The sequence below is a fragment of the Trachymyrmex septentrionalis genome, unplaced genomic scaffold (assembly GCF_001594115.1).
Source record: "Trachymyrmex septentrionalis isolate Tsep2-gDNA-1 unplaced genomic scaffold, Tsep1.0 scaffold33, whole genome shotgun sequence".
NCBI lineage: Eukaryota > Metazoa > Arthropoda > Insecta > Hymenoptera > Formicidae > Trachymyrmex > Trachymyrmex septentrionalis.
In genome coordinates, this window is record NW_017305494.1 from 787,737 (window position 1) to 801,720 (window position 13,984).

General features: G+C 32.3%; 1 protein-coding gene across 4 annotated transcripts in view; it reads left to right on the forward strand.

Annotated features, from left to right (window-relative positions):
• LOC108750153 (probable G-protein coupled receptor CG31760) overlaps nucleotides 1–13,984 on the forward strand; it is a 240,262-nt gene that overhangs the window by 148,348 nt on the left and 77,930 nt on the right. For 2 of the 4 annotated variants that reach the window (XM_018489417.1, XM_018489418.1), the window contains exons 6-14: nucleotides 9,989–10,123; nucleotides 10,228–10,387; nucleotides 10,500–10,644; nucleotides 10,711–10,843; nucleotides 10,925–11,078; nucleotides 11,156–11,265; nucleotides 12,097–12,311; nucleotides 12,391–12,529; nucleotides 12,619–12,724. In XM_018489417.1, coding sequence (XP_018344919.1) covers nucleotides 9,989–10,123; nucleotides 10,228–10,387; nucleotides 10,500–10,644; nucleotides 10,711–10,843; nucleotides 10,925–11,078; nucleotides 11,156–11,265; nucleotides 12,097–12,311; nucleotides 12,391–12,529; nucleotides 12,619–12,724 — 1,297 coding nt within the window. The remainder of the gene's footprint in view (nucleotides 1–9,988; nucleotides 10,124–10,227; nucleotides 10,388–10,499; nucleotides 10,645–10,710; nucleotides 10,844–10,924; nucleotides 11,079–11,155; nucleotides 11,266–12,096; nucleotides 12,312–12,390; nucleotides 12,530–12,618; nucleotides 12,725–13,984) is intronic. The other 2 variants (XM_018489419.1, XM_018489420.1) reach the window with 2 other exon arrangements.

A 13,984-nucleotide genomic window follows, 5' to 3' on the forward strand; every position in this document is an offset into this window, starting at 1 on the left:
ATTTTATTTATATGAAAAGTAAAATGTTTGAAAGTGGCTAAACAATTACAAAATATAAATAATAAAGAGCATACAGCCATAGCAATAGATGTTAAACAAGTCATATATTTAAAATTCCAAATAAATAAGTAGACGTTTTGGTCAAGATTTGACCATCATCAGTACATAAAAAGATGACAAAAATGAAAGTTTTACAAACTAAACCGCTAGTCGGAAAATGTTAAAATAAAAATTACATAAAGAATTAATAAACAATAGGTAAATACAATTACAGTCACAATGATCGCAATTCAAATGTTAAAATAATTTCTTCTCGCTTATGATATGAAATAACAACGTGAAAAGAAGTCAAGAGAGTCGAAAAAAAATGTTACAATCTTCTGATAAAATAATCTGTTGCAATTTCTATTTTTCTTAAGAAGCGATGAGAAGCTTCATGTAAAGATACGGAATTTCCAAGTTCTATTGTATTAAAAAACAAAAAAATCTTTCCTTTATTTTCAACATTATCAATACTATAACAGTTCGCGGAAAATTAATTTGAAATTGTGTTGTATCAAAACTTACCACGTATCTTATGGCACAAAACTCACTAGTACGAACCGGAATATGTAAAAACCTTTAGTACGATATTGAAAATTACTTTTGACAATAATGAAAAACCGTCCCAAGCCGGAGTCTATTTATATTAGGAGAAAAAAGGAGAGGAAACGAACGAGGAAGGAATAAATGCTAAGAATGAGGAGAGGAACTATTTCCAATGAGTAGGAGATAAATTTCAGGAAAGCGTTCTGTATCACTCTGTTTATTTAAGCCATTTTCTTGCTGTTTGATATGTATCATCTCAGAGACCAACCTTTTATAATAATAACGTTCGGAATCAAGAATTCAAGAATTTTCCCAATCAATCGTGTGATCACAGTCCAGTTTATGACACGAAATAACAGACAAAGAATTAGAAGGTTTATTTAATCTTTAATGTATTCTTTCAATCGTGTTTTCAACTTCCTTTTTGTCTGACCCATATAAGAATGATTACAATCTTGGCAATTAATTTTGTAAACAACATTAGAATGCTCTTCTTTTTTAATCTTTGCTAGTTTTTATGAAAGTGTTCATATAATACTATTCATCGGTATACTATTAATTGGATTACTATACTAAATAAAAATCAAATTTATTTATACAGAATTTGAATTTCTCAGAAGTTTTTTAAAATAAGGAATGGTAAACATTTTTTTATTAATATTAGAAGAATTAGAAATGACATTATGTCCTTTAATCAACTCAAAATTCTTTTTTAAAGACAGAGTTTTTATTATTTATATTATTTATATCATTTATATGAAGAACATAAATAAAAATTATGTTATTTATATTAATTAGTTTAAATTAATTAGTTAAAATACATTACCAAAGGAGGGAAAAAAAAAATTAACCCATTAAGGCTCATGTTTAATACAGCCGTGATAGCGCCAAACTGAATACGTAATTCATATCATAAGTGAAAAAAAATTACCAACGTTTTTTCGTTTTGCAAATTAATTGTTTAAATAAAAATTGTTTAAATAAATTGTTTAAAAATGCTTTTTTTTTTAATTTAAAGTACCATTCGATTGTACATTCAAAAACAAGAAACTTTTATTCTTGGTATTTTTTCGATCTGGTACTTTGTTTATGCGAAAAATTGTTATACGGTTTGCATGCGCAAAGTCGGCTTCCGCCCATGCTCTAGGTATTGCAAAAACACGAAAATTAACCACATGATTCATAGCAAATTAAAAAAAAAATTACTCGTGTTTTTTTGTTTTGCAAAATTGATTGTTTAAACAATAATTGTTTAAACAAATTGTTTAAAAATTAGCACCTAAAATAGCTCACTTCAGATTTAGTTTCACTTATGTGTAAATGCAAAGCAACTAATGATATCATTGTTATGTTAACACCGATACCTGAGACCTTCCCCGCGCAATCCCTTCGCTTCTCCCCGTGCCGACGAATATCCTTCGCGTTCCGTTCCCATTGTCAACGATACCCCCCTCGTCCCATTCTCCCCTCGCCAATACATGGCCTAGAATCCCCCCTATATTGCTATTATGATATATGTTTAATTGCACTTTAATGCTACATGAAGAGCTGCAACAGAAAAAAATACTGAAGTGGAATTTTTCGAGCGCGACATTTTCTTGTATAATTTTGACTGAAAATGAGACACACACTTTTACCCGAAGCATTGTACTTTTTGCTATTGATATAAAAAATTCATGATCTAATTATAACAGATAAAGTTCTGAAATTTCTTAACAGAATCTTACAAACACGACACTTTCTCGTATACCTTTTAGCTGAGGTATAAACTTTTGATAGACATTGCGCTTTTGCATATTTTACTATATTTCTTTGATAATGCTGAGTACATTTTTTCAGAATGATTTGTTGTCACGTACATTTTTACTGTAAATTCTCGCACATCTTTCGCACTGTCATTCCAAGTTAGTAGGACAGTCAGTTAGTGAATCTTGCAAGAATGGAGTGATTAGTGACTTGTTGTGAGCAAGATACAAATACATTTATCGCCTAATAGATCTGACAAAATAACCGATAATGTATTAAATATGCATAAAATAATAACAAACATTGTTCATTATGTGCCAAAATCTCTTTCTATTAATGTTAATATTACAACCGAGCATCAATTAATGAGAAAATTGTAAGTACCTTTGTATAAATAATTGTTGATACATATATATATATTGTTACACTCGCCGTGCGTTATCCGCTGTGCACAACCGAATCGCCAGCCCGAGTGAACGTGCACGCTCGATTCGTAGAAATAACTACACGTAACTGGGTAATTCTTTTACAAACCGAACGGATTTTGATGAAAATTAATCGGCACCTCTTCGATTTGACTGAAACTTTTTTTACGGATTCTATGTCGAAAAAAAAGAGATACGTGTCCGAGGAATTTTTTTTTATTTGCATATTTTCGATAATACAAGTGATCGAACATTTGAGAATGGCAAGTTTTTTGGTTTGGAGACTCATTTTCATAAATCCATAGGTCCGAATCTTTAAGAGCTACAAAATTTTCACCAATTGCACTTTTGTAGCTGAAGGACTGAACTGTAAGAAAAAAATTTTTTTTACAAAAAATACTAACAAATTTATATTGTTATTAACAATTTAATTGTTTAAATCGATTTTTAACAAACGCCCCCAAAACGAATCAAGTTTTTAGTATTTTTATCGCATTCTCCGTCAAATTTTACGTCAAAAACATGTTTTCAAAATATGGTACCTTTTCAATTATTATTGTTAAAATATTAATTTATATAGCGCGTAACGGCCAAAAAAACGGTTTTTTGCTAATAAAACGAAATCTGTAACTCGTATCAAAAAAAGTTAAATGTAAAAGTTGTAGATAATTGACAGATCTACAACTTTTCTCGAAAATTTTTTTTGACATAACCTCAAAATTTTAAATTAAATTGCAAAAAATGTTAAAAATCAGCTTTGTAACAATTATTTCTTGACAATTTGCATAAAAAAAAGTTTATGGGTAATTAATTTCGAATCGAATCTCCTGACATGTTAGAAAACCAATCTTGATTGAAAAAAAATTATTATGAAGCGTTGAAAAAAAAATCCATCCAGTGCGTAACTTTGACATGTGGGATTTATTTTATATTTTGAAATTATGTATTTTTTGGAACTTCGTTTCTTAGCATTCATAATTATTTCTCCAATGGTTTTTTGGTTTAATATTGGTTTTTTAATTTTTGCATATTTTTAAAATTTCGCGGGGAAGTCCGCCTAAAGTGAGATCCGTAATTCATAGTGATCTATTATTATTTATCAAAGTCTTTCATGGCAGTGGTGGCTAATACAACCAACAGGGCGATATTACATGACGCACTGGATAGATTTTTTTTTCAAAGCTTGATAATAATTTTTTTTCAATCAAGATTGGTTTTCTAACATGTCAGGAGATTCGATTCGAAATTAATTACCCATAAACTTTTTTTTATGCAAATTGTCAAGAAATAATTGTTACAAAGCTGATTTTTAACATTTTTTGCAATTTAATTTAAAATTTTGAGGTTATGTCAAAAAAAATTTTCGAGAAAAGTTGTAGATCTGTCAATTATCTACAACTTTTACATTTAACTTTTTTTGATACGAGTTACAGATTTCGTTTTATTAGCAAAAAACCGTTTTTTTGGCCGTTACGCGCTATATAAATTAATATTTTAACAATAATAATTGAAAAGGTACCATATTTTGAAAACATGTTTTTGACGTAAAATTTGACGGAGAATGCGATAAAAATACTAAAAACTTGATTCGTTTTGGGGGCGTTTGTTAAAAATCGATTTAAACAATTAAATTGTTAATAACAATATAAATTTGTTAGTATTTTTTGTAAAAAAAATTTTTTTCTTACAGTTCAGTCCTTCAGCTACAAAAGTGCAATTGGTGAAAATTTTGTAGCTCTTAAAGATTCGGACCTATGGATTTATGAAAATGAGTCTTCAAGCCAAAAAACTTGCCATTCTCAAATGTTCGATCACTTGTATTATCGAAAATATGCAAATAAAAAAAAATTCCTCGGACACGTATCTCTTTTTTTTCGACATAGAATCCGTAAAAAAAGTTTCAGTCAAATCGAAGAGGTGTCGATCAGACAGGTGTTCGATTTGTAAAAGAATTACCCAACTACGTAAATTATAAAAAGGCACTTTTTACAGCACAGATTTTTTATTAACGCTCGCACAGAGACAACGGCACATACGTAACAGCGAATAATGTTTCTGAAGAAAGCAAACTCGAACGGACTCGTTGACATTTCAAAATCCGATCTAACTCTAACGGCCGGCGTTTCCTTGGCAACCACCTGTCAATCCTTACTCGTGACATGATTCAGCGCGCAGAGAATCGAAGCGACGCGGATGTCGCACGCACGTACACACGCACGCACATTTAGTGTGGAGCATTATGTTATAGCGCCAACCATGATTCGGCAGAAGAGGTGTTGCTATCATTTAGTACGGATTCTTAATGTAAAGTAGAGCGGAACTAATTGTGACATTTTTTTCTTTAAATTATTATAAATCTTCACACAAATATGATAGATATATTATGATGCTAATAGTAAATGCTTTAAAACGTTGCATGTTCATCTGGCTCAATAATTATGTATAATATATGTTAAGGTTGTTATATAAGGTTGTTATATAAGGTTATTGTTATATAAGGTTGTTATATAATATATGTTAAGGTTGTTATATATATGTTAAGGTTGTTATATATGTTAAGGTTGCTCAATGGGTTGGGAATCAACAATGAAAGAAACAACACGCTGAGATACCGAACAAAGATTGTCAATATATTCTGGTAATACAAGTGAACTCTGGAAGACTTGTGTTAAGAACCAATAATACAAGAAGCGTAAAAAAGAAAAACGACCGACGCGTACGTCGCCAACGCTCTGAAAAGACAAAAAGAGGAGCGTGGCCGCTATGTTAAATCGCCGGCGCGAGAGGGCGCTGTAAAACTCGGATCGGTTCGCGGTAGTATCGCGCTTAGAGAAACTGATTATTTCCAACAGTATGGTATGTTGAACATCTTCGAAGGATAAGTTGAGCCATAGATAATCATTTAATAAAGTTATATAGAAAATAATCATTTAATAAAGTTATATATTATTAAAAACATGAAAAGGTTATGTGTATTAATCCAATTTTTATTATTTTTATCTTAAGTATAATAATTTGTAATATTCTTGTTTTTAAATACTTTTACAAAATTAGGAAAAATAAAATTTTTTTACTCTTTATAATAACAATTAAACGTAAAATATGTTTAATCGTTAACATAAAATAAAGAGCATTGATAAAGACGGATTTCATTCAAGCATCTGAGTTTATAAGATTAGTTATGAGATACTAGCTCAACAAGCCCAGTATCGGTGTTGACTGAAATATTTTTTATAACTAAAAAACAGTAAATAAAATATCAACAAACATTAAAGTTAAAAAATACGTTAATAACTTATATCTAAAAATACATTTGATTGTTATTAATCGCTTTAATTACCATGTAGACTAAAAAAAATACTCCCCTAATAATTTTATTTTTAATGTACTAACACGAAAAAGCACACGTATTTGGCTATGTTGATAACCGGACATAAATTATTGTATTAATTACAGTAATATCTGTCTACATACTACCTTACCATAAACGTGTCTATATACGCTCATAGCCCCGCTCTACTTTACTCCTTTGCAGTGGTACTTCATGTACAAATGGAACTTATTAGTCCATACTATTGTTAACCTTACGATTTTTGTTTTAGAAATGGCATTCTTACAGCAATAATAAACGTTCGAGAGATGATTGAGGAATAGTAACAATTATACGCAATCTTGATAAAGATGTTCAAGCAATAAGAGATGGCATAAGTGGAAAGCGGAAAAGAATAAGTATTGATGCTAATGATTATAATCCTGATGATGGAGAAAATTTTTAGAAAAGAAAACAGATTAAAATAATGTATTTATTAAATTATACTTTAGTTGATATTGTAAAATAGTGCATAAACAGAAATAAATGCATAAATAGATTTATTCGGTGTTCAAAATTTATTTGTTCATTTCTTCCTCTCTCTTTCTTAATGCTATCAAAAATTACGCGCGCCGACTGTATCATCACGTTCGACTGTACCATCGCACTCGTATCATTAAAAGTATTGGTAAAACTGTGGTTATATCATTAAGTTATGGTGACAAATAGAAGTTAAATTAAATAAAAAATTTTTAATTAATGAATAAATAATTAAATAAAATATCTTTGTGTACGAGAATCAAAAATCACGATAAGGTATCGGAAAGGAAACAGAAAGATGGTAAGTGTAAATGATATGTGTATGCGCTGTAAATATAAATGATTTAATTAAAAGTTGAGAAAGATATCTTACATTAGTGTGTGAAATTATTCTTTCTTTTTTTTCTTAATCTTTCTTGCTTTTTTTCTGTCTCCGTAACATCATATAACGTGACCGTATTATCGGGCTTGACGATATCGTACATCACACTGTTATTGTTACGCACTTTTAGATTCGCACTTTTAAAATAATTAATTGCTAAACCAAAAATCGTAGAATAAATTATTTTTGCGAGAATAAGTAATCGTGACAAGAAGTTGCATTGATTAAACGCAGCGGGGAAGATTACGCATAACAGGAAAAGAGATGGTAAGTATAAAATTAATAATAGTAAGTATAAAATTTATGTATACGTGGTAAGTATAGCGCGCGTGGTCAGGAGGGCGCCTGGTGGCGGTGGTCAGGCAGCGGTGATCCGGCGGACCGCGCCCGACGGCTACTGACTCCGCGTGACGTCATCTGGGCACCGCGGCGAACCGTGACGCAGGCCTCGCGACGTAATTTTCAGCACACTGTGACGTCATCCCTCATAATGTTATTCCCCTTTTTCCTTCTCCGTGCCATTGTCTTCCTTGCCCAGTGACATCATCACTTGTCATTCCCCACATTTCTTATGACATCACCCCTTCACCTAGTAATGTCATCTCCTTCCCGCTCCGCGGAACCTCTCCCTTCCGTGCCTCACTTCCTCTCGCAGGATCTGCATTAAAATCGGTATTGCTTTACTTCTCACGATCGCGTGCGATTAGTAAAGAAGATTATTTTTATTAAACCCATATTTTTTTGCATATCTTGAGGTTTAGAAAATAAAACATCCCCTTAAAAAGAATGGATTTTAACGTTTTTTTCTTAAATATTTTTTAAACTATAAGGTATATCAAAAAATATTTATAACAATTTGTTGCAAAATTGATTTTTGCAACATGTCTTTTATGCCGTTATACAGAACGTATAAAAACCTATACAACTTTTATATAAAACATTTTTACAGATTTATCTCATAGTTTAAAAAGATATGTAAAAGATATTCGAAACAAATGATACAGTTAATTATTTTCGAGAGAGTGTTTCACTTTCTAAATCTCGAGATAGGCACAATAAAAAAAATGGGTTTAATATTTTTTGATGCTCTGCGACATATTCAAAGTCCATCAAATCGGTAATGATCAGTTCCGACCGTTCACTTATTAGTTTATCGATCCTCTACACGCTCGAAATTTTGTCATTTAAATTCCAGCCACCCTGTATATATTTTTATGTTTTACACGAAATAAAAGGTTATCCATTTCCCATACTTGTCACTATGAGTAATAAAATTACTACAGTAGCCTCTTGGTTTATTACATGGTCGATACATACTGGCCCGACCAGTTTATACTAACCTGGATTAAATTAATGATGTTTCGTGCTCTTCTATTCATAGAGCGTGTAACGTCAACTATGCAGAAACAAAACATTTTCTAATCCAGGGTTAGTGCAAATCCGATCGGGCTAAAAAACGCTATTAACAGAGAGAAACATGAGGGACTCTTTAATCGCAAAATGCTGCCAAGCACTATTGCTCTCTGAAGAAATATAACTTTATTACTATGTAATACTACTATGTAATAAAAACATCTACTTTCCTGAGCTGAGGATATACACATTCACTTTTGCGCTGAGGATATGCACATTTACTTTTCAAGACTGTTAATAAATCGATATTTAATTCGTATATTGTTGTGTATTCACATTACGATCTTAAAAAACACTTTGTTTAAATAAAGTTAAGATATTTAAATTCTAATCTTTTTAATAAAGCGTATTTTAAAGACAAATCTAATATGATTATGATATATTTACCAAATATTTTGTGTCCAAATGCCAGCGAAATAAAATATTATTATTAAGAAATTAATATGATTATCAAATATATTAAGCTAATTAATAATCACAAAATTGTATAAGCAGGTAATGATATAAATCAATAATGAATGAAAAGCCTCTAAAAGCCGACGCAAGTTATTGTTGTGAATAATAATTTATTATCTGATATACATAAATATTATTATAAACATTTTAACTCATCATCATGACTTGCGTACTTAAAACAGTGCTAGACACATCCATCTATAATTGTCATTAAATCAAGAAATTTAATAAACATCCTAAGCAAAACACCTCGATGGAGAATACTTTATAATTAACGAGAAAACAAATCCATGTATTTTGACCAAATGACTAACATCGTTTTATGTAATATAGAAATCTCACCTTTTGTTATACAATGTCATATTATTGAAGAGGACTCTAAACGTGGGTCGAAACGTTTATACTAATATTTGTATCAGATAATAAATTATTATTTGCGACAGTAACTTGCGTCGGCTCTCAGAGATTTTTTACTCATTATTGATTGAAACTAATTAATTAATATATAATCAATATGATTGGATAATATATAATTATTTTAGATGCCATATGATGTTAAACGGTACTAAAGAATCGTGACAAATTTTTTGAAGTCATACTGTGATGTATTAATTATTTTATTTTTGATATAACAACTTTAATTTACTTACACATTTGAAAAATATTAATATTTCTTTTTTGAAAATGTATCATGCATTCATATTTGGCAAAATAATCTTATAATAAATATTTTATTTTTAAGTTTATATACTACTTCAAAATTTAAATTTTTTAATGTGAATCTATAAAAAAATATTCAGATATAACGATGGACAGACCCATATGTTCAAGACAGTTCGCTAGAAGGGAATCGTACTGGTCCTGTAGGCGCTCCACGATCATTCATCACTCCTCATCCCGAACGAGCGTCAAGTCATAGAAACTCGATAGACTCTCGCGAACAATGTAAATTTGCAATTTTGTAATACATTAAGAAACTTTTTATCGCCGTTTTGATTAACGGCCATAGCGATATCAGGATGACCGTGAAGTGCCGGGCGTATGACTCGTTGCACGAAAAAGAACGTGTTTACTAGAAAAAATGTCGAAGTTTCTATGGCGGTTTGTGGCGTTTGCGTGTGATCCCAGGTCACCGAAATTCATGCAGTCACCGCCGATTGAATCCTACAGGGGTTGGTGGACCATTCCGTATTTCTCCTGCAAGACCCGCCGTTGGCTCATCTCATATAGCGTCAACGTGAAGCCATTGGATATCCGACCTGGGTTGGTATACAGATTCTGCTTATAAAAAAATTTGTTTGATTTATGCATAGTAAATAAACGTTCTAATCAACTCTATCGTTTTTTTTTGTTTTCTTTCATTGAAGATTACGGGAATTCATCAGCATCGATATTGATATAAGTGGATTAGAAGTGAATCAGTGCGACACCTTGACGCAAAATCATAATGACGAATTCGAGGCCGCCTCGAGCAATCAAATAGCCTTTTTTAAGGGCACCCACAAGTGTCACATGAATACCACACAAGTAAATATTGTAAACATACCACAAATTTCTACATAGAAGCCTGTGAAATGTATTTCGCGACTATCATTTTTACGGAAGTAATAAAAAGCGAGAACACAAATTTTTTGTTTAGTGCGTGTATCAGGGGCCTGGCAGCCGAGTAAATCAAAATGGGGTGGGCGCCGGTTGGACGAAAGGCGCGTATGTGTGTAAGTGTAGGCAAGGCTTTTACAGCATCAGACATCATCTGACGGGTTTCGAAGGAATTCTTGTGGAAGGTTAGAATCATTTACTGTTATTCGTCAGTTATTGTGAATCTAATCTTTCACTCATATTTATTATAGCTGCGTGGAAGGAAATGAGGGAAAACAAGAGTGACTCCTATGAGAAGGTATTTCTATGTCTGCGTTGCGCACCGGGATGTGCGAGATGCAAAGGTCCTGAGCCTTGCTTGGCGACGTACAATTGGCCGTTTAGGTACTTCTAAGATGTCCATACTTTTTTTATTGATCTTATTGTCCTATGTCGCTATTTTTAAATTGTGTATTGTTTTTTAAGAATCTCACTACTAGCCGTTTCAATTTTCTGCGCGTTCAGTACCATCGTCCTAGTAGCGTACATGTATCAGCACCGTAAACTAAAGGTATTCAAGGTAGCTTCCCCGATATTTCTATCTATTACGCTTCTGGGTTGCGCCTTGATGTATCTCGAGGTAAATGGGAAGAACGCTCTATTCTCTTCTTTTTTTTTAAGTTTATACTAATATACTAATCAAGAATTCTGCTGTAGATGGCTGCTATATTTCCAGTTCTCGATATGTATTCATGCATTGCCACAAAGTGGACGAGGCATATGGGATTTTGCGTCTCGTATACGGCGTTGCTGATGAAAACTTGGCGGTAAGCAGCTACGATAAACGCTCTCGTGTTGTTGAAAATATGTATAGATCAAATCACGCAATTGGGTTCGAGGAAAACAAAATAAAAGCTGTTATATTGCGTTCAAAAAAATTTCTTCATTGAAGAGATTCTCGATTCCAAAATATAATTACTGCGCTCTTTTTTTAAGAGGAATCAATGATGAGTATTGCACTTCAGTAAATTTTCCGCGATTAGACCATCTTCAGCATTTTGGTTTTCGTGATTGCTACCTGCAATAATGGAAAAATCGAATAAAATGAATACACAAATAAAAAGCGAAGTCTATACCGATCGAAGCTGGATCTTAAGTGCTTTAAATAATTACACGTAAATTTATATATCATGTTTTTTCTTAAATTGCGCACCGAATTGATTTTTTGGACTTATTGTAGAAACGTAACCGAACTACTACAGTAATATCACAAATTAAATTGTCAAGCTAATTAATAAATTGTTGTTTGCTCAATTGTCATTGCTTTAAAGAGATTTTAATATAACAAAAATTTGTAAATAAATTTATTTACAGAAAAATATTATCTCCGGGAATTCAGATCTTTAATATTCCGCGAGCATCCTAAGTCTTTAGATTACCTAGGCTAGTAATATTCTTCGTAATAACTGATGTAGGAACGTACGCATTTTTTAGACAACATGTATAAACAATAATAAACAACAATAATTCACATGTAATTATTTAAAACATTTAAGATCTAGATTTGACCGATATAAGTTTCGTTTCTTGCTTGATTGTGTATTCACATTGTACGGTCCTAGTAAATCATTTATTATTGAATAAATGTCTCTTGTCAGGGTTTCGCTTACGTATCGGGTAAAAAGCGCCCACAAAGTTAAGCTGACCGACAAACAGTTGCTGCAATGGATGGTGCCCATTTTGCTAGTAATGCTGATCTATCTCGGAACTTGGACTGTCAGCGCGCCGCCCTATGCAGAAGTAATCACAGATAACCACGACTTAAAATTTTACCAGTGTTCGTACAACTGGTGGGATCACAGCTTGGCTATCGGTAAATATACGAAAACAATCGCAATTTTTAACGAGTTGATGGAATAATTTGAGTGAATAATTGATAATTTTGTTTTAAGGTGAAATTCTCTTTCTTGCTTGGGGCATAAAGGTATGTTACAACGTGCGAAACGCGGAGAGTCTGTTTAACGAGGCCCGTTTGATAAGTTACGCTATTTACAATATAGCTGCGGTGAATATAACCATGATAGCCATTCAGTACGTAGTCAATACAATGCATATTATTACATACAAAATACGTCTTGCGATAAAACATTATGTATCATGTAGAACAATGTTGTCTGCAGTCTCTTAATATTTCCTCGTGCCGGGCCGGACATCAAATACCTGTTAGGCTTTCTGCGGACTCAACTTTCGACGTCCGTTACGGTCTTCCTCGTATTCGGCCCTAAAGTAAGACAATTACGACAAGTAAAGTCCGTCGAACTAGATTGGCTTTTATCATTATAGACTGAAAAGACTAATTTTTTAATTTTATAATAATTATATGGAAAATAATTTTATTCCCATAAAGGAGGATGTTAAATTAGGGCTGTTTTTCGACTAAAATCAATTAATTATTAAGGTTTAACTGACGATCAGGAAGCCGATAATTCGGAATTGTGATCTTTGTCTTGGAAGACTCCGAGGGAGAAATTTCCTTGTCGTGTATCGAAATTTTCGATTTCATTCCCCATTCTTTGACCCATTTAGAGGTACCTGGAGATACTTCTAATATTTACTGACAACAGGTTCTTGATCAGCAACCTCGAAAATCCCTGAATACCAACGTTGGTGTGAATCCGTTCATTTTTTATAATCTCATTAATAAGCAACCAGTCAAATACCGCGAATATGTGATCTTAAAATAGACATAACTTTTGAAAGGAACAACGTAGGGCAACGCTCAGGGGCTGTTTTTGTAGAGGAAAACTAGTACTAAAAGATTAGATAGGTAGAAAAAATTACAAAAATTTTGTTACCCACTTTTTCTAACCTCAAACATCCCCAAAATAGCCATTTTTCGGTTACATAACCTCAAATATCTCAAAACCCTGACGTGATGGGACAATTCTCAGCTCGGATTCGGATTCTACGCAAAAAACTGGTGCGGAAATGACTCTCAGCTGCCCAACAACAAACCCTTGCAGATCTGTGTTATTAACTAAGACATTAAGATGTCCTGGAAATCAAGCAACAAATGTTTTGTTGCTTAAACACATATAATTTAGAAGAGATTTTCAAGCGATTGACTAACGACAAAGAGTCCGATACAGATAATCATTTGGTTTCGAATTCCAGTTGTGAATACCAAACATGCTTATTAAGTTATTGTGATTAAATAATAACAATATAGTTTTTGTTGCTTAATTACGAATTAAATTGATATCTTATTCAACAATTTTTAATTTTTTTTTGTTTTTGATAACGATTGACGTTCCCAATGTTTCCCTAAGCTAAGCAATATATTAGGTGTACAAAAAAGTTCTGAGCTTTTTCGTATGTAATCGTATACTTTTATCGTATGTAATCGTACGGAAATGGCTTGCTGCGTAACGCCAAGCTGTTCTGCAAGCTCCTTTTCAGTTTGCGCAGAGTTTATATCCAGCAGTGCTTGCAATTCGTCCGTTTCAATCTTTTCAGGGCGTCCAGCACGCGATTCATCTTTAAGAC